The sequence below is a fragment of the Desmodus rotundus genome, chromosome 5 (assembly GCF_022682495.2).
Source record: "Desmodus rotundus isolate HL8 chromosome 5, HLdesRot8A.1, whole genome shotgun sequence".
Lineage (NCBI taxonomy): Eukaryota > Metazoa > Chordata > Mammalia > Chiroptera > Phyllostomidae > Desmodus > Desmodus rotundus.
Window position 1 is genome coordinate 32806644 of NC_071391.1, and position 21449 is coordinate 32828092.

General features: G+C 39.7%; 1 protein-coding gene across 2 annotated transcripts; it reads left to right on the top strand.

Moving 5' to 3' along the window:
- The first annotated feature begins 196 nt into the window (after window positions 1–196).
- SAAL1 (serum amyloid A like 1) lies at window positions 197–21449 on the top strand. 2 transcript variants are annotated; one of them, XM_024559026.3, is made up of 12 exons: window positions 197–371; window positions 1731–1850; window positions 4170–4253; window positions 7476–7555; window positions 9565–9624; window positions 9761–9876; window positions 10317–10497; window positions 12640–12722; window positions 12807–12995; window positions 18573–18769; window positions 20368–20460; window positions 21147–21449. In XM_024559026.3, exons 1-12 carry the CDS (start codon window positions 237–239, stop codon window positions 21237–21239), a joined length of 1431 nt encoding a protein of 476 aa, XP_024414794.2. In that variant the 5' UTR covers window positions 197–236; the 3' UTR covers window positions 21240–21449. The 2 variants fall into 2 exon arrangements, with proteins under 2 accessions (XP_024414794.2, XP_024414795.2); XM_024559027.4 differs by having other exon boundaries at window positions 198–371; window positions 18576–18769.

A 21449-nucleotide genomic window follows, 5' to 3' on the forward strand; every position in this document is an offset into this window, starting at 1 on the left:
TGACCAATAACAATTACGAATATGACCGTGCCTGGGTCCTGGTGGAGCGGGAGGCGGAGACGGGTCTTGCGGGCTCCTATACCTGGTGGGAATATTGGGCGGGCCCGAGGACTGCAGCGCTCTGTGCAGCAGGGGGCGCTGTGGCGAGAGCAGCGCCGGGCCCTCTGGCGCCAGAAATCCTCTCGCCTCCTCCGCGGCTTCCGGCGCGGCTCCACCACGCTCCTAACGGCCAAATCATGGACCGTAACCCGTCGCCTCCGTCAACGCCGAACGGGGACGAGGGCGAGGAGGAGGTGGTGGGGGGAGACTGCATAGGGAGCACGGTGTACAGCAAGCACTGGCTCTTCGGTGTCCTCAGCGGGCTTATCCAGGTGTGGAAACTCGCGCCTCTCGCGGGCTCCCCTTACTTTCCCCGCGGTGTTCGCCCCACCTCGGGCAGCCCCTCCAGGCCCGGAGCCACGGCCTCCCCCGGGACCCCGCCCCTCCCCCACACGCGCACGCGTGGCGGGGTCTCTCGTGTGGCGCCCGGCAGCTCCCCCTACCCCGAGCTGCCACAGCCACCCCGCGGAGCCCCTCAACGCGGAAGGAGTCTAGCGGCAGGAATGCCGGAGCGCCTGCGGTTGAAACATTTTTACTTTTGCAAATTTTCAAAAAATATAAGGTCCTGTAAATCCATTGCTCGGGGTTTTGCTCCCTGTCCCCACGGTCGTTTCCGAAGTCTGAGTCCCAATTTCTCTGTTTTGTGGGCTTTTGTTGTAGTAGAAAAAATGGTGATTTTGGAGTCATAATGTTCTGGTACCCAAGTCGCGGCTTCCTCACCTACTTGCAGCGTGACTTGGCAAATCACCTAATCGCCCAGAGCCTCGATTCCTTTCGCAATTTCTGCACAGTAGGATGGTGATATTTGTGTCATTGTATATAGGGTTATTGTGTGGTTTAAACGGCCATGGCGCGCTTGCCGTAGTGTTTGGCTTATAGGAGGCTGCCCATAGGTGTGAGCTGTCCTCCACGTTTCCCAACTGATGTACATACTTCCAGTCTCTCTTCTGTCCAGTCGTCCATCTCTGCACAGCAGCCAGAATAATCTTCCTTTAAAAAACAAAACAAAACAAACACCAAAAAGTACGCATGGGAACTGCTCATAGGTCTTTTGCCTACAGGAGAAAAATGCGTATCTCTTAGCTCGGAATGTAACCCCATCTGCCCTTGACACTCAACCGCTCCCCACGCCGCACACACGCTGGGGGCCCGCGACGCTAACTCCGCTCTTCCTTTGTGTGGTCCTCTCTTCCTCACACGACAAGCTCCTCTTCCTCAGAGATTTAGCGCAGATATCACCTAGGAGAAGTTTCCCCTAACTCCTCCCAGGCGTAGGTCTTTGGTCCATCATTTTTGCCCTCACAGCTCTTTGTCCGCGATTCAGTTGAATCAGCCTTTTCTATGTAAGTATCGGTTTACACGCCTTTTCCCCACCACACCGTAAACGGCTTGAAAGCCAGGGCCTAAGTGTTACTCGTCTTTGTATTTCTGCCCCAATGCCTAGCGACAGCATTTACTCCATGAATGTTGAATGATACCCAAGATACTGGTTTTTTAAACACAGTTTTTGCAAGAGAAAAACACTTGGAGGGTAGTTTCTTTGTCACTTCTACATGATTGTGGGGTGATACTACATGAGGAGCTGTACTAAGGACAGCTTTAGTTCATCTCTCTTCTTTCTGTTTCTGAAGGTCGTTAACCCTGAAAACAACACGTCCAGCTCAGATGAGGAGGAGGAGCAGCAGCACATGGAGCTGGATGAGGAAATGGAGAATGAAATTTGCAGAGTGTGGGACATGTCAATGGACGAGGTACGGGGCAGGAGAGGAAAATGAAAAGGCTGTTGGGTACGGAGGTGGCAGGTGGCGAATGGATGTTTTCTGTGACCCTATAGGTGGTACAGGGCGTGAGGCCCCAGGAGCTGTAAATGCTCTACTTTTGTCTTTTAGATTTGTGCTAAATACGTAGCTTTTACGAATGCCAGAACTCTTGTAACCCGGGAAGGTTCTGATACTTTTCTGCCTAAAGAGGACTTTGGCCTGGAATCCGAGAGTAGGGTAGGAGTCAGGAAACCGTTGATGTACCGTGGTTAAATTAGACAAGCAGGAAGTGTGTTTGTATCATTCCATTAATAGTATTTTAACATTTGTGCTGTACTCTAGAGCTCCGAAGCATTTTCATTTTTATTATTCCATTTGTTCTTCACAATAACCTCGTGACATAGGTAGTACCCTTATTTTACAGGTAAGAGAAGAAGCGAAAGGGATGGACTCACATAAGCTCCCGTTTTATTACTTGGACTTTGCAGCAGATTCCTCGTTAACGTCCTGTTTCAGTCTCTCTCCCTTCTGTCTTCCACGTCACCACCCACATTATCTTTTTCCTACAACACGCTTAATTGTTTTCTTCTGTCTTAAAAATCGTTAACAGCTATTCATTGTCTCCAGCCATTTTTAAAAACAGCCGTATTAAGCTACAATTGACACAAAATATACTCAAAATATACTTGAAGCATAGTTGACAGACAAAAACTGCACATTTTAAGCTGTACAATTTGAAAATTTTTGATGGGTGTATATGCACACATGAAGCCACCACCATAGCCAAGATAGAGAACATATCTATCACCCCCAAAAGTTTCCTTATGCCCCTTTTAATCCCTCTTCCCCTTCCTGCCTCTACCTCTCCAGGCAACCACTAAGCAGCTTTCTGTTACTTCAGAATAGTTTGCGTTTTCAAGAGTTTTATATAAGATGGATCATGTTCTTATTTTGGAGGGGTCCGACTCTTTCACTCTGCATCATTATTTTAGGATTCATCCATGTTGTTAATGTATTTTAGGAGTTTTTAAAAAAAATTTTGTTGCTTAGTGGTATTCCATTATATGTATGTACCATGATTTATTCATCTATTCACCTGTTGATGGATATTGAGTTACAGTTTTTTACAGATAAAGCTGCTGCAAACTTTTGTGTAAGTATGTATGGACATGTGTTTTCCTTTCTCTTGGGTGAATTCCAAGAGTAGCATGGTTGGATCACATGGTAGCCATGTGCGGCACACATGACATGATACTGGTAATCTGAAAATGTGTTTGAGTGAGTTAATGAGAGTTCCTGGTGGTGAGAGGGATCGCTAATGTGAATATATTCAAGGCAGACAAAAGAGGACAGCTCTCTGGAGCATCATGACACAGTCAGACCTTGGTTCTCTGTCTTCCATCTTGAACAATTAGGTTCTCAACCAAGTTGTTCATGGAAAAAATGACTCGGTTGTTGAACAAAACTTAGGTTCTTGACCTGTCAACCCTCTGAGCCTGATACTAGTTTAGATTTGTTTATGGAATTGTTCCATTGCCTTGGGACCGGAGACCACAAAGTGACGAGGATCTCATCGCGCAAGATCTGCTGTTGAGGTTTCAGTATTCCAATACACATACACATGGACTACAGACGTCCTGTGGGGGAAAAGGGATGGTGCGGCCAATCTCTCAAGAGGAGAGCACCTCTCAGCGCCTCTGCCACTCCCTCAAGGGGAGAGGGCCAAGAGCCTTGGGATGACCAGCCTTTATAGGTTTTTGAGGCCCTTAACATCAGAGGTCCTCTTTACTATACAAAGGTTTGTTTTGGGTGGTTATCTTTGCAAACACAGGAGAGGAAGTCACTGAGTACATCAAAGGAGTACATTTGCAATGTAAATGGTTGAAAGGGCTATGTCCCATACCTGGAGGGTCTAGCCCAGATTCTGGGAAGATAAAGATACTCAGTAAACCTTTGCTTCCTCAATTCAGGGTGAGGGTGTTTTAGCAAGAGCAAGTCTCATAGCAGTCTAAGTACAATGCAGGCCTGATTTCCCACTGGAGAACCTATCCATGGACGTGGGTCCTGCCCGCCAACCTCGCTCCCCACTGGTTTTCCAAGTGGGGGCTGAGCCACATTTCCCACGCTAGGAACGGTTCCCCACAACAAAGACTTTCTCACATGGCTTTTATCTATTGACACAGATCCTAACTTTCCCTTCTTGTGCCTAAAAGGATGAATATATAGAGTTAAGTTTTTTTATGGTTGCCTAGGCTCTGGGTTTAAAGGGGAATATTCAACATCCAAGTTAATAATCATTTTTATTTCCAGGATGTGGCTTTATTTCTCCAAGAATTTAATGCTCCTGACATATTTATGGGCGTATTGGCCAAATCCAGATGTCCTCGATTAAGAGTAAGTATGTACGTTTTTATAGCCTCCTCTTTGGAGCAATGACAACAGGTAATGTCTTTCATTTTTCTCACTTTAATTGTCTTACTGGCTACAAAGTAGTCTGCAAATGTTTATTGAACATTACCAGGTACTAGGTACTAGGTAATGTGCTGTTTAAAGTTGTCAGAATGCTAGCATTTTAGATGTGGGCTGGACCAGGGAGATCAATGCTTTCATGTAAGCGTAACTGAAGTTATGCTGCCGATATGTGGCAGAACGGGGAACAGACCTCCCATTTCTGTTTATTGCTCCTTTTTATTCATAGAATCCTCCATCGCTTCAAAACCTTCATTCTGAACTCAGCCTGTTACTCAAGACTTTCCATAATCAGAATCTAATTCATCTTTCTAGCATAAAATCTACCTTCAGATGTCCTTCTAATTTAGCAAGGCCTGTCTGCTCCTCATCTCAGGAGCTTACTGTGATCATCACCACCTCTGTGCCTCCCTTTGTCTGCCTCCCGTCCCCTCTCAATTTTCACATCTGTTATCCAAAATGGTACTTTCTTCCAGGCCTTCCCACATAAGTCAGCTCTCAGTGGCCATTGCTGATAATAAACATCCCAGAGAATTACCTGTACTTCTCATTTGCTCTTATCTGTGTTCTGTGCAATGTATTGTGCTTTAGTGCCATTTAGGTTACTGTGTGTTATGCATATTGTAGGTGATTAATAAATATCTATTAAGTAATTACAATTATGAATAACAACTGTTAACTGAGTATTTGGGTTTACTATGCTATGAGGTTGGGCATTTATCTCTATTTTATAAATAAAAGAACTAGGTCTCAGCTTAAGAAATTTATCTAAGGTCGTACAACTGGGAAAGAAGAGAGCTGGGGTTTAGCCCTAACCTGTCTTTCAGTGTAACCACTGTATTGTCCCTTTTTCTTGGAAATTACGAAGTAGAGAATTCGGTAGTATATTTTTTACAAATTGAATGTTGAATTAAAATTTTACTTAGTACAGTGCTCCACCTGAATTGGGGCCCGGTGAAACGAAGAACCACTTTTTCTTTGGGTAATTACATTATAGAAGATTTTACAGTAGTAATGATTTTTCTCCTGTATTTTTCTAACTTAAATACATTGATTCATGATTGGCACTTAAAATAAGTTTATGTCAGTAATAGCACCTTTCAGGAATCAGTCATATCATTGTACATGTCTACAAGCCACAGCCTGTCTGTGGCCATGATTCTCAGCGTTTTCCACAAGTTCGAATCACTGCAGACATAGACTCTCAAAACTTCAGCATATCCCAGAATCACTAATGACTGGGTGAACCCCCAGTAGGTTTGGGGTAGGATTGAGGATTTCAAATAAGTTCCAAAGTGATGCTAGTTCTCTGGACCAGGGTCCACGTTTTAAGAAACTTTGCCCTTGGGAGCTTTTAAAAACTCTTGAATCAGGCCATACCAGATCAGTTTCAACAGAATCTCTGATCGTGAGGCTCCAGACAGCTCTTGAGTGCCCCCCCCCCTCACCATGATTCATTCCAGTGAGCAGCCAGGACTGAGAAACTTGGGCGTTGATTGCAAATTCAGTTCCCCCTCTTCAGTTTGTAAGGGAAATACACATTTCCTTTCTGCCCAGCTCTCTTTTCATCTGCCACCAACACGTGATCACACAAATTTTACTGGCTCTTCACTACTGTAGCTTTGGTGCCACCTATTCTCTTGGTCTCCGACCTCTTTAGTCACTTCCCTGTCACTTCTTTGCTCTTTTTCTTTCTTCCTACACGCTGAGTGTGGACTCCTTCTAAGGTGTAGACCCAGATCCCTTGTTTTTTCAATATTAATTTCTTCAGTGAGCTCATCCACTCATTACACCATTAAGTTGCAAATCCGTGCCTGTGGTGTCAAAGCTATGACCTACCTTCTGATTTCTGGTGCCAGGTCTCCACCTTTTTTCAGGCATTCATTCTATACTAGTATGCTGCACTTTGCGGTAAAAAATTCCATGTACCCTAACTCAGTGATTATCATATGTATCTGATCATAAAAATCATGTGGTGTGCTTGGTAAACAATAGCTTTCCAGGCCCTGCCCTGGAGATTCTGATTGAGTGGTTCTGAGATGGGACTTGGAAATCTGTGTTTTTAACATGCCCTCTGAGTAATTCTTATGATCCAGCAAGTTTGGAAACTACCGTAGCTGAACTCATCGTGTCTTTTCCTACGCTTTCTTTTCCAATTCTCTTGTCAATGGGACCAATATCCCTGCCTGGAGAAATGAAGCAACTTGAAACCTAGGAGTTTGCTTTCCATCAAATTATTTTGCTTACACCTCGAGACCTTCTCATCTTTATTCCTTTCCATGCATGCCATTACCACCTTCGTCTTCTTGCGTCTTGATGACGGAGCTAGACAGTATGGTGTAGTGGTCACGGGCTGTGCAGCACTGCTATTTCCTAGGTGGGGGCTTTGGGCAAGTTGCTTAAATTTTCTGTGCTTTAGTTTCCTCCTCTGAAAAATGGGGATAATAATAGTACCTACCTCATAAATTATTATATGAAATGATATATGGAAAATGCCTGGGCATAGTAAGTGCTAAATAAACATTGGCTGTTATTACTGGGATTATTAACTTCTTTTAAAGTTTTTTAACTATTATGAAATAATGCATTTTGCTACCAGAGTAATTGTCCTAAAATATTGTTGCAGTATGTTGTGCCCCTTCTTGAGCACCTTCATGGCTCCATGTAACCTTCTAAACTGAATCTAACCCCTTCGCGGCATTCAGGGCCCTTAATCCTGACCTTTCTACTTGCTGTATTTATCTCATGCTGTTCTCTCACTTTGCGCAACAGCCTGGCTGCTTTCTTTACTGTCCTCTGTATTAACCATGCACATTGTTCCCTTTTTGCCTTTCCTGATTCTTTGCCCCTTGTTCGAATGTCTGTCTTATATGCATGTCTAAACCCTACCAATCGTTTAAGACTCAGTTTATCCATGAGATTTCTTCTTCCATAACTTCTGCCTGCCTTCAATCTCACTTTTTCTCACGTCTTTCATCCCTTCACAGACACACGGACATTGTCTAGACTAGGGTGCGGGCGGCATACTTGCGTATGTTGCTCCTGTTCTGTCTGCTAAGGCTCAGTGCACGTGTTTCTTCAAGTGTTTATTCTTGTGTGTGTCTTTCACTTCAGAGCTATTGTGACCTGTGAAATTTGGTTTGACAGGAAATCTGTGTGGGAATATTAGGTAATATGGCCTGTTTCCAGGACTTATGTGTGTCCATCAGCAGTGATAAAAATCTTGGGTAAGTCTTACTACATAATAATTGTATTTTTAAAAAGTAGATTTGTATTTCATATCCCTAAGGAACTCTTGATACATAAGAGAGATAGGAAAATATTATAATACGTAGTACTTCTTTTCTGCTGATGAACACTCTCCACTGTTGATGGTAACCAGGAGCTTCCACACTGTTTATGGACGTGAGTCAAGATTTTTATCCACAGCAGAAGGACCTGAATCGTCAGCAGGTGGTAAGCCAGATAGGATGGGAACCAGTGAGGCAAAGCTTCCAGATGGGGCACCTGACCAGAGTCCAAAACAGTTTAGGCTCAGGGAGTCCAAGGGCTGAGAGAGCTGGAGTCAGAATAAACTGGAGACTAGCATTGTTGACCAGAGTTACCCTGGGAACTGTGACTTAGGTCTGAGGGTGGGACTTGCCAACAGACCAGAAGGTCCAGGATTGCCTCTGTGATTCAAAGGCTTTTGTGCTTTTTCTTGGGGGCTAGTTGTCTTCCCATGCAGGGAAGTTTGGGGCAGAGGATTTTTTAATGGTGGAAACCCTGGTGGTTACTTTAAGAGGTGTGAGAACACCCTGGAATTACATGCCAAATTTTGTGAGTGAATTCATATTCTAGGCAGAGGGCTCATGGCTGTTAATTAGAATCTCAAAGAAATTTGTGCCCACAATGGTTTAAGAAGACTGTCTTGGGCAGTTGTTTTCAGTGAGGGCTGTAGAGTTTATCCTAGGATTCAAGTGATATAATACAGGTAGTCGATTACCTCTTCTAGGAGTGGAGGGACTTTTAGATCCTAAGTGTTTATTCCTCAGTAATATATAAACATTCAGGGAGTAAATAACTCAGGACTCTGTTTGGAATGGTTTCTATCAAAAATCTGAGAATGAGTAATGTAAACAGGTTTTATAAATTCAATAAATGCTGCCCTGGCTCAGTGGACTGAGCACCAGCCTACAAAATGGAAGTTGCAGGTTTGATTCCCAGTCACGGCACATGCCTGGGTTGTGGGCCAGGTCCCCAGCTAGGGGTGTGTGAAAGGCAACTGATCAATGTTTCTCTCCCTCCCTTCCCCTCTCTCTAAAAACAAATAAATAAAATATTTTAAAATCAGTAAATGCTTGTCTTAAAATTATTATGGAACAATTTCTATTGATGATGGGATATGAATTTGTTCAGCCTCTTTGGAACAGTTGGACATTATCTAGTCAAGTTGGAAGATAGCCATATATTGTGAGCCAGCAATGCCACTAACAGGTGAATGGTAAGAGAAACCACGCACGCATATGTCAGGATGCTGATACAAAAAAGTGTTATTGGAGCATTGCTTAAAAAAGGGCCCCAAGTTGGAATCAACTCAAGTTTCCATTAATAGTAGACTGGAGCCCTGATTGGTGTGGCTCAGTTGCTTGTGAGTTGTCCTGTAAAGTGAAAGGTTGTGGGTTCCATTCCCAGTCAGGGTATGTGCCTAGCTTGCGGATTTGGTCCTTGGTTGGGGCACATGTGAGAGGCAACTGATCCATGTTTCTCTCACATTTGTGTTTCTCTCTCTTTCTCCCTCTCGTCCCCTCTCTCTAAAAGATAAATAAACAAAAAATTAAAACAAATAAAAACAGTAGACTGGAAAGATAGAGTGTATAATATTTGTACAATGGAATGTTCTGCAGCAGTGAATCAAAGAACAGCTACAGGAACAACACGGGTAGATCTTAAACACGTAGCAAAGGAACTGAAACTCAGAAAACCACATGCAATATAATTTCCTCCATGTAAAGGTCAAAACCAAAATACATTAAATGATAGAACTATATTGTAAGTAAAGTAAAGAAATGGTGGCTGGAAAGTCGGGGTAGTCGTCATTCCTAGGTGGGAAACAATTGTGATTTGGAAGGGGAACGTGGGCTGTGGAGATGCAGCACTGTCCTATTTTAAAATGTTTAAAAAATTAAACAAGAACTCTGCTTTGATGATTAAAATGAGGGAACTGATGCACATTGGTTAAACTGTGTTTTTTTAGCCAGGTATTACTGCACTGTTTGTATGACTCAGACCCTCCTACTCTGCTGGAGACAAGCAGGTGTGTTTTCTTCTTTCTATGGGTTTTATAAACTCACCCGTAAGGGAGTCTAGTAAAAATAGAGTTAATTCTTTACTCTTGAATTTCCTTTGCTCTTTTTGAAAGATAAGGTGTCAAGCTCACGTTTATCATGCAGGTTGTTGCTTACGTGCCTGTCCCAGACAGAAGTGGCCAATGTCTGGGTTGAAAGAATCCGGGACCACCCAGCTATTTATGATAGCATTTGCTTCATCATGTCAAGTTCAACAAATGGTAAGTCACCATGTAATCTAGAAAAAATGTTTGATTATATTTAATTGTTAGGAAACCAGGTAACTATTTCTAGAGGTTACCTAAAGGCTAAGTGTAAGGTAAGAAATTATTTCAATTTGAGATAAAAAATTGTATTGTGTCAGACGGGTACTACAGTTATGGGGGTGATCAGTTCTTAAGATATATAAATGTCTAATCACTATGTGGTACACCTGAAACTAATATAATATTGTAGGTCAACTGTAATTGAAAAAAATATTATTTAAAAAAATAGAAAATTTCTTCCTAAACTCCCAAGCAAAGGACACGAACTTACTGCTTTTGGAATAAGCAATGCTTTGGCAAGATTGGCTTTTTTGGAATAGCTTTAGGAATTTTGCTTAACATTACTGCTTTCAAAATTTTGTTTCTCATTTCAATATCTGTTTTATTCTCTGCAGTTGACTTGCTGGTGAAGGTAGGCGAAGTTGTGGACAAACTCTTTGATTTGGATGAGAAGCTAATGTTGGAATGGATTAGAAATGGGGCTGTTCAGCCTCTGGACCAACCCCAGGAAGATTCCGAAGAGCAGCAAGTGTTTAGAATTGTGCCCTGTGTACTTGAAGCTGCCAAACAAGTACGGTAGGTAAGCTCTTTTGTACAAAATGTTCTGTGAAAATCCAGTTGCTAGAAGTCTGCTTAGAGAAAGTCATCTTAATTTCCTTTTGACAGGATGAATAGCACACAGTTGATCTTGGTCACGTTGGATTCACTACTACTGTTTGTGGTGACAGTATATTTGGTCTGTGCAGGAATCATTAGTGGGTATAAAGTACCTGTTCTAAGACGGCTGAGCTGTAGGCTACTGTTAGCATTAATTATAATCAGTGTTTTAAAATCTTGTGCAATTTTATGTAATTCCAATCAAATAGATAAGATTTTCTTGTGCTTTATTTTCCGTTGGACGTTTAAGAGCTTCTTCAGTTAATGTCAGACATTTGTTTTCTTGTTTCTTGTGTATATTTGCCATTATTAGGTAAGTGACTGACTTTTGGGCTCTGATCTCTTCCCAAGAGTGATTACTAGGTCTTGTAGGTTATTGAAACTGGTTATTGCTAGTGACTAGAAAATTAATTTATGAATTGATCTGTTTAATGGTCAGTTGTGCATTCTTAGTGCTTTAACCCACATTAAAGCCTATTAATTTTTATTTTATCTTATTTTTTTATTTTTAGAGAGAGGTGAAGGGAGGGAGAAAAAGATGGAGAGAAACATCAATGTGTGGTTGCCTCTCGCACACCCAGTCTGGGGACCTGGCCTGCAACCCAGGCATGTTCCCTGACTGGGAATTGAACCAGCAACCCTTTAGGTTGGTGCTCAATCCACTGAGTCACACCAGCCAGGGCTAAAGCCTATTAATTTCATGCCCTTGATATAAGTGAGGATTAAATTCACCATGTTTTCCCCAAACCTTCTTCAGTATTCTCAATCTCAGTAAATGATATATAGTCATTATCCTTTTTGGACAACAGGGAAGAAATGTGGACACTATTGCTGACTCTTCCTCATTCCACTCTTTTCCTGTGGCCAGTCAGCCTCCAAGGCTTTTCCCTGACTTTTTCTGGGATTCCATCCATGCTACCTTCTGCCTGTTGCCTCTCACCTGGACAACTGCAGCGTTCTCTTACCTGCATTCCCTGCTATGAGGCTTGCTCCTTCTAAACTTAGACTCTAGAAGACACCATAACCATATCACTTTCATGCTTGTAACTCTTCAATTGCCTATCTTAGGAGGCGGTTCAGATTTTTTAAAAACATGGCTTATAAAATCCTGCACAGTGTTGCTGCATCCTTACTCTTTGTACTGTTTCAACCGTATGAAATTTCCTTCATTTCTCCAACTGAACCAAGCTCTCTTTAACTCCAGGCCTTTGCACACTATGTCTCTTCTGCATCAAACAATTCTTTGCCCCTTCACATTTCTTTGTAAACAGCATTTCTCTTAAGATACCTTTCCTGACACTCCAAACTAAAGTAAGTCTGTTTGCTAGGTCGTCCTCTAACACCTTGGACTTCCTCTAGCATTACATTTGTATTACTTCGTTATTACCCCTTTCATTATCTTCTTTCCTTTTAGACTCTAAACCTCTTGAAGGTAGGAACAACGTCTTAATGTATCTGTTTTTCCAGCCCCTAACAAAGTACCTGAAAACAGTAGGTACTTAAATATTTATTGAACCATCTTTTAATTGTTTACTATCTTTTCACATAATCATGTAGTTGAAGAAGTAAGATTGTGCGTTTCTAGGAATTCAAACTGTTGATCACAAAATTATACTTAGCACGGTTTAGTATTCTGAGCTAGGGAGCTAGGATGGTCCTGTGTAGTCTTAAGAACTGCAGTGTTGTCAGTGCTTAGTACGCTGGCCCTTCCATTCATTCTGTAAAACTCCCAGTCATTTTCCTGTCCTGACTATTCAAGTAAACCAGAGGATAAAGTATCACCTCATAGGTTTTTTCGTTGCTTTCATGGGACAAAGGAGAAAAAGAATGTTTACTTCTTGTGTTGTTCGTGTTTATTATTTTATGGAATTTTTTTTGACTGATTTCCTCATTAGAATGTAAGCTCTGGTGAGCACAGAGACTTTGTCCTGTTCCCTGTTTTATCCTCAACACCTCGGGCAGTGACTAGTAGAGAGTGATGAGCGTTTGTTGACTGAATGTGTGATTGCAATCCTATGACAGTAAAGTACTTGATTCCGTGCTTTTGTTTTTTGTATTTAGTTCTGAAAATCTGGAAGGACTCGATGTTTACATGCATATCTTACAGCTACTTACCACAGTGGATGATGGAATTCAAGCAATTGGTAAGATGCTATATGGGGAAGTACTATATGTACTCATTTAATTGTTTGATTTTTTTTAAGTACTACTTTATCATTTTTATTAAGTGCAGTGTCCTGGCACTGGAAAAGACACTTGGAATTTACTTTTTGACTTGGTCTGCCATGAATTCTGCCAGTCTGATGATCCGCCCGTCATACTTCAGGAACAGAAGACAGTGCTGGCCTCCGTTTTTTCAGTGCTGTCTGCCATCTATGCTCTCCAGGTGGAACTGGAGTATCTGAAGATAGAAAATGGTGAGTATGATGTAGTTCACTAACTTAAATTCTCGTCTTTCAGATTTTAAAGCCCAGGTTTGTGTTGTTTATTTGGTTTCTTTCTCCTTTTTATTTTAGGGCTTTTATTCTTTTGATTACAAAAATATCAACATTCTTAATAAAAAATTTTATAGAATTTATAAAAGGAAAAAACAGTGCTTGTATTCCTGCCATCTAGAGATAATTGTTATGTACTCACATGCACATATAGTTTTAAGTCCTGCTTTTTAGGCAACAGTTTTTCATTTAGAAGTTTAAAATGAATATTTTTCTATGTAAACAAATGGTCTTTCACAGTGATTGTTATGACTCTAATTAAATCATAATCCACAGTTTCAGCTTTTTTCCAGATGAGAAGTCAGTTATCTCAACATCTTTTAGTAGCAAAACCAGTTTACCCACATTGATTTGAAATGTTATGATCACTGTTTTAATAATTCTATATATTTTATTCAGTTCCATTGCTCTAGTCATGTATGAGTATTTCTGGTGTTTTCATGGTTACAGCTTTATGTTTTCAGACCTAATAGGACTGGTCCCCTTCACCTTACTGTTTCAGAATGTTTTTACTATTATTTTTGTTTGATACTGAATTAGATTGAGAATTTTCAAAAATAAAACCCAAAAATCTTCCTGACATTTTTATTGGGACCATGTTAAATTTATAGAGTGTCCAAGAACATTTGCTTTTCCATTAGTTCATCTTGTTTTATGTCTCAGTATGTTTTATGATTTTGTTCATATAGATCTTGCATATTCCTTATTAGGTTTACTCCTAGATATTTTATCTTTTTGATTGCTATTGTCTGTGATGCCTTTTCTTCTGTAGATTAATGTTGTTGGAATATATGAAGGCTATTGACTTCTTTATATTAATTTTACGTCCAGTAACCTTACTGAATTCTCATACTGTTTTTAATCGTTGTTCCAGTGGTAATCTTGGGCTTTATCTGATACTGCTTTGGGTTTAAGTTAGATAGGTTTTATCACTTTCCTATCTCTGATTTCTTTCTCTTATCTAATGGGTTTCCTTGTATGTCTGGTGTTAAGTAATAATGGTGGCAGAAAACATACTTACCTTGTTTCTGCCTTATTGAGAATGATTCTAGAGTTTCACCATTAATCATGATTCTCTTTTGGGCTTAAGCTATTTATGTTTTATTGCCTAAGAAGATACTAATCTATTACTATTTTATTACGAGTTTTTAATAAAAAAATAAACGAATATTTTCAAGTGTCTTTTTGGGTTTTTTGGATAAGTTAACTCATTGAGAAGGTGACATTGAGTACAGATCTAAGGGAAATAATGAGGTAAGTCATGTGAATACTTGGAGACAAAAGCATTCCACACAGAAGGTACAGCAGGTGCTAAAGCCCTGAACTAGAATTATGCCTTCTGTGTTTGAGGAAGAACAGTGAGGCCCCGGATGGCTGGGGTGCAGTTAACATGGGAAAGAGAAATAGTACGTGGAGCCAGAGAGGTAACGGACTACAGTGTGGAGAGCCTGATTTTGCCTCTTACTCCGAATGAGGTAGGGAGCTGTGGAGGGTTTTAAGCAGAGGATGAATAGACATGAACTGACTTTAATAGGCTTCTGCTGGCTGCTGTGTTGATAAGGAATGTAGAGGTACAAGGTACAAAAGGGAAACTAGTTAGGAGTTTGCTGTGAACTTGAAGCAACAGATGATGTAACCTGGATTAAGGTAGTAACAGTGGAGTTGGTGGGAAAAAATAGATTCTGATCATTTTGGGGCAGTGCCAGCAGGATTTGCTGACAGGACAGGATGGTGAGAAAATTGAAGCTATGTCTGGCATTTTTGTCCAAAGGAGTTGCCATTTACTGAGATAGGAAAGATTTACTTTAACCGCAAGTTGAGCTTGTCTTCTAGATATTCAAGTGGAAATGTTGAGCAAGCAGTTTATGAATTTAGAGCTGGGGTCTTCTATAACCTTATTTCACTTGACTTAGTTTGATATGGAATGAGAGGAGAATTAATGTCTCTACTGATATGTTCGTCTTTTTATCATTTGTAGTTTGCTTAATGAGCGATGCCATGTTATTTGGAATGTAGACATTCATCATAAATTGCCTATCTTTGTCCTTTTTCATGCTTTTTTTTTTTTTTTTTTTTTGGCTTGAGGTCTATTGTATCAGCTAGAAAGATCAAACCCTTGTTTTCCTTTGTTTGCATTTGTCACTATTATCTTTGCCTATCTTTTTCTTTTCAAACTTTCTCAATACTTTGTTTTAGGTGTGTTGATTTCTTTTTTATAGGTGAATTAAACTCATATAACTGTATTGATATTTAGGTGTGTTTGATCTGAATGCTGTTATATTTTCCATTCTGTATGTTACATTTAAATGTCTCTGTACATGATTTGTTTGTTTTGTTTTTGTGTGGTTATTTTAAAATTTTTATTGATTATGCTATTACAGTTGTCCCAATTTTTCCCCCTTTGCCTCCCTCCCTCCTGTACCCCGCACCCCCTTATTTCCGACGGTTCTGAGTGATGGTTGTTCCACAGTGTGGCTGTAACATTGATGTGCTGTGTGAGGAGGTGGGCCGTGTTCACCTGTGCTGCCACCTGGACCAGAGTCCTTTGTGTACAGTTCGAACATTTTGAGAAGTTTGTATTTTGGACTGATGGTTACCTTTATAACTGCTCCCAAAATATAATTATAGCTACTCCCTCTTTTCAAAAATCCTTAAAATCTAATAACTTCAAAAGATGTATCTCAGTGTTGACTCTTCCTTTTCAATTTTTCCCAGTGCTTTTCAATTACAAATTTAAGTCAGCATGTGTGGGGGCAGGGGGAGGGATGTTCCTGAATTACATTTTTTGGATGTTTGTTCTGTTTTATTACTTTGGGTTTCATCTTTGAGTGTTATAATTTTGTTTATGTGGGATCTCCTTTCCTGTCTTCCATAACCATTATCTTCCTTTTAAAAAAACCAGCCTTTATTTTCACTGTTTTGGTGTGCTGTTTTTCTTTCTGACATCCATAATCTGTTACTGTGTCCAGTTTTGCCTTCATTTCTCTGGTGGCTTTAATTTCTTTTTACTTCTTCCTCGAGCTCCACCATCTCAAGTTCCCCTTCCTGGGGCCTTTGGTTTCTCAGTCTGAGCTCCTGTGTTGTGCTTGATTACATGCTTTTTCAAAAATCATGGTCTGTGTATCTTAATATTCATAAGCTTCATGTCAACGTTTTTTGCTGAGTATTCTTCACCTGCCATTTGTTTTTCCTGTTTCTTTTTTTCTTTCTTTGAAATCTTTGTATTGCTCTTACGCCCATTTCTTTTTGCTTACTCATCTTTGAATGGATTGAGTTGCAGGAAGTTCATGTAGGAGAGAGGCTAAGACTGTGTTCTAGGTCATTGATTTTCACCCTTTTTCATCTCATGGCCCACATAAACTACTAAAGTGCTGCAGCACACCAAAAAATACGTTATATTTTTTCTCATCTGGCAACAAAAATAGGTGTAATTTTGCTTCATTCACACCAGTTGGTTATCGTTGTGTTGGCCGTTGTCATTTTTTAGTTTGACAGTCTAAGAGAAAAGAGCTCATTGCCCTTGACTAAATAGTTAGATACTGCGTTTTAAAAATTCTTGCAACACACCAGTTGAAAATCGCTGGTCTGGGTTAACAGGAGTTGGGTCTATGAGTTTTCTAGCTCTTTTTCTCAGGACGAGAGTTAGCTGCAGTTAAGTATCACTTTTTCCTTGCCATTTGCTTCCTGCAAATTTAGCTTGTCTGTGAGATTACTCATTTATGCCCTATTCCTCAGCTTCTTAGAACCCCAGGGAAGTGCCAGCTATGATCTTGCTCATTCTGTGTGCTCTGTTCCTACTGTTGCAAATAAGAGATTCTTAGAGAAATGGACTTTACTGGCTTTTTCTCATCTCAGCCACCTCAAGTTCCTCATTCCTTCCTCGCTCCCTGATTGATTTACACTGCATTTTATGCTATCTCCAGCTACCTTGTGTTTGAGGTTTCAGCCGTCTCCTACTTTTTCCAAGCTGGATTTTGGGTTTTGTTGCTTATTCTCTTTGTTTCTTTGTGGTGATTTCTGAAAGGAAGAAAGTGGAAATGCTGACTTTGAGCCCATTGCTGGTCCTGACCTCCTTGTATATATATATGCGCTTTCTGTTGGAAATCGTAGTTTTTGTTTTGTTTGTTTTTTTCTTTTTGCTTGTTTTCTTTTTCTTTTTTTCATACAGAGTTTTTATTTGGAATACTAGGAACACATCTTTCTTGATATTATGGGGCGAAGTATTCTTTTCCTCTCCCTACTCCCCAAAACTTTATGGTTTTTTCTTATTGGGTGAGAAAGTGTAAAGATGCTCCTTTAACTTTACTGATTGACACTCATTTCCTCATCCTGCCTGAAGCCTTGAACTGGGGCTTTGCAGAGTTACTGCAGAGGGAGAGAGAGAGTAGAGAGGCTGTATAGAATCGATTATTGTGACCTGCAGGAAATCGTGGCCTGAGGAACTGGGTGTTGGAGTCAAGAGTTGGGGGTAACACAAGTACGAAAGTGGGGAAATTCCAAGGGGAGTACAGTAAAGCAGCCAGTCAGGGGAGTTGCTCTGGAGAGGTGACTCTGAGCTGAGAAATAAAGGATAAGATTTTCCGGGTTGCCAGCTTTTTAAAAATGATATTTTCGTGCAATGTAAAAGACCTAACTTTGGAAATGAAGTTGGGTTTTTAAAAAAATCAGTATACTTGATTCAGTACTATAGCAAACATTTTTCCTAGATTAGTAATTATTAAGCAAGGTTAAAAATGATTGGTTCAGAGTGAGATATGTTTTAGCATGTTCATGCTAAGCATACTTTGAGTTGGGGCTTTATTTAGTTTTATGTTCATTTTTTATTATAGGCTAATCAAAATGATGGTCTGCTTTTAAGAAATTATACTTTTTTTTACCTTAATAAAACATAAAATTGGAAAGTTTTGTTTAAGAGTCTCATGAAAGTTAAAGTTTAAAATTAAAATTATTTTCTCACTATGGCCTCCAAGGCCCTACATGGTGGGATTCTTGCCTAGCCTTCCAAATTCATCTTGTGCTCTCCTTGCTCACTCGTTTAAGTCACACTGGCCTTCTTTTTGTTCTTCAGACCTCCCATGATATTTCTGTTTGGGGCTTTCACACTCGTTCCCTCGTTCCCTCAGCCTGAAATGTTTTTTCTGGGCTCTTTGCTTTGATTCTTCTTCTCCTTTAGTTCTCTACTTGATGTCACCTCTTCTGAGAGCCTCCCCTGCCAGCTGCTTTGTTATACCCCCCTAATTTTCTTCATAGAACTTACCAAAATCTGAAATGACCTGCTTTATTCATTGCTTATTTGAGAGTACAAAATGTAAGTCTCTAGAAGGCTGAGGCCCTGATGATCTTGTTTCCCACTCTAATTGTAGTACCTAAGGTATCGTCTCTGGCACTAATAGGTGTTCAGTGTGAATGAATGTATAAATGAATGAATGAATGAATGAATGATGTATGAACAACCACATTTAACTGGCTGACCTCATGCCTCTTGATTTGTTTGTACAGTAGATCTTCCTCTGATTGACAGCCTGATTCGTGTCTTGCAAAACATGGAGCAATGTCAGAAGAAACCAGAAAATTCAGCGGAGTCTAACACAGAAGAAACTAAAAAGTCTGATTTAAGCCAAGATGATTTTCACTTGAAAATCTTAAAGGATATTTCATGTGAATTGCTTTCTAATATTTTTCAGGTATTAACAAAGGTAAGAAAGAAGTATTAATGGTTTCTTTAGCAAAAGACAGTTTGGATTGCTTAGTGCTCCCAACTTTATTATTACTGTTATTTTTTAATATAAAAATAGTATAACTATAGTACATAAATTTGGGAAAATAGAAAAAAAAAAACATCACCATAAGTCTTAAACCAGCAACTGATGTGATATGCTATATTTTTATACATCTGTTTTTCACATATTTATAATCCCGTACATACAATTTTCATTGGACACTGCATTATAAGCACGTTTCCTGACTTTAGATCAATTCACTGAAAGACTTTTTACTGAGAGTGAGTTTGATACCTAATTTGTCAAAAAAAAAATCAGTTTTTAAAATTGATTGTAATCTTGTTTCAAGGAATAGTTTTCCTAAATATGTTCTGGATTGTTAGCATATTCTTCCTTTGAGCATAACCTTTCTGTCCATATATTTTAGAAAAAATATATATTCATATTTATTGAATTTTTCTCAAGGATATTTTTTAAAACAAATTTCTGTTATTCTGGCGACTTGTTTTTTGATGAATTGTTCTGCTTCCCTTTTCTAGACTGGGACTATTACCTTAGCATAGGTTTTCAGAGGTCAGATTACTAGGTGTGACATAAACATAGAGATGACTGAGCATAATGGCTACATGTTTCCAAAAGGCTTTAACCTGTGGAATGTTGATTGTACTTGATCCTTGGGTTTATAATTTTATATCAAGTAAAATTCAAGAGGTGATTAAATTGTGCCTTACTATGATTGATATTTTTTTATTATTAGTGAGTTTGCATATCTGCATTTGAATATCTTTCCATATATTTGTATATTGGTTGTATTTTGTGCTTTATAAATTTATCCATTTTGATTATTTGCATGGAACTTGCAAAAGATAAAATATTACTTGGGTAATACTGTATCTTCTGCATATTCGTTGCAAATATTTTTCCCATTGTTTGCTTTTGTGTTTTTGGAGGGAAGGATATAGATGTTTCTTCATTTTTAAATGATAGGGATGAGACTAAAGCAGGGACAGGACGTGAAAATTCTTACATGCTGTACTTAGTGGAGCTTGGACTTAATCTTGAGGAAGCTGAGGAGCTACTAAAGATTTTTTTAAGCATCAGATGATAGGATCTGTTTAGAAAGATTGCTCCAAAAGCAACAGAGAGAAGATTAGAGAGAGCTGAGACTGGAGGCCCAGAGAGCAATCAACAGGCTCTTGTGGCTGTAATGTTCAAGAGTAATCTGAAAAACGAGAGCCTTAACCGTAGACATGTGGTTGGAGAGGAGGGGTGGGATGGGAGATTTAATAGAATTAAACATTAGGGGGAGGAGTCAGCAGCAGAGGAGGAAGAGTGTCTGCTGTATCCCAAGTTTTTGGTTTGTGTAGCTGGGCGGGTGGGTGGTGGTACCTTTCACTAAAATAAGGACTGCCGAGGAGCACATGCTTGGGTTACACAGGGCGGAATGATACCAGGTTCAGTTTGGGACACTTGAAATGCCTGTAGGATCAGTAAGGGAATTATATATACGGATTTGTATTTATTCAGCAGATACAGAAATTTTCCTTTCTTAACGTCTTTTTGTTTTGTTTCAGGAGACTGTGGCTAAGGGACTAAAGGAGGGCCAGTTAAGCAAGCAGAAGTGTACCTGTGCATTTCAAAACCTTCTTCCTTTCTACAGCCCTGTGGTGAGTAAATGTATATAGGTGGCTGAGACTCAGAGGATTACCAAATAAAATGTTTTAAAATAAACACTTGACCTTCAGGGCCATTGTCAAAAGAGTGCACACAATTCACACGACTTCGTGCCTTTGCCACATAGATGACCACTGGGTAACTCATGGGACTAGCCTGAGGAACAGTTCAGGTTTTAGGAGAAAGGAATCAGCACTAATTTTTGTAGTAGTCCTTTCTGTTATAAATGTGACAGCGTGTACATATTAATCAAAAATAAGGTTCTTAGGTAGGTATAGTCAGTAGGTTTATCTGTTTCTTCACTTTGCATCACGTTTGCTATTGTTAAAGGCAGTTGCAGGATAGGAACTGTTTTAGGAAAGTGAAGTATGGAATGTGGGAGTGAGGGAATATAGCAGGAAGGAGGATGGACATAAAACTTCATCAATGGACCCGCAAGGATAGTCAGTGGAAGCATAAAGCCGTTTAAGAGTAAAACAGAATGGTAAGGGCTAGTCACTTCCTTGATGTTTCCGAGGACTATTCAGGAAATACTGTTGTCCTCTGGGGATATGTCATTATTTAATTTCCTCTGGACTATTTAGAAACCACAGGTAGAGCATTTTATAGTCAATAATCAACATCTTAAATGACCTTTTTCTCTACTGATGTTTATTTGGTTCTTTTGTTTGACTCACAGGTGGAAGACTTTCTCAAAATCCTGCATGAAGTTGATAAGACACTTGCTGGTGACCTAGAAACAAGCTTCCCAAGTTTAAAGGTTCAGACTTAAAAACTGAATTGTAATTTCTTCTTCTGAAGAAATAAACTTTATTTTATTTTTTTTATTGACAGTTGAAATTGACATATAGGAAGTATTAGGTACAGCTCATGTAAGACTGTAATTATCTGGTATTAATTACACCCATGTCCTTCTCCCTGCCCCAGCCTTATCTCACTTTTAAAAGAATTAAACCATAAAATTAAATTCTTACTGTTTAAA

What these genes read in the sequence shown, in the direction of transcription:
- SAAL1 (XM_024559026.3), top strand. Translation starts at nt 237, where the DNA reads ATGGACCGTAACCCGTCGCCTCCGTCAACGCCGAACGGGGACGAGGGC. An exon ending in ACTCTGCTGGAGACAAGCAG is followed by an intron (nt 9,625 to 9,760) that starts GTGTGTTTTCTT and finishes TTTATCATGCAG; the next exon opens with GTTGTTGCTTACGTGCCTGT. An exon ending in TTTTTCAGGTATTAACAAAG is followed by an intron (nt 18,770 to 20,367) that starts GTAAGAAAGAAG and finishes GTTTTGTTTCAG; the next exon opens with GAGACTGTGGCTAAGGGACT.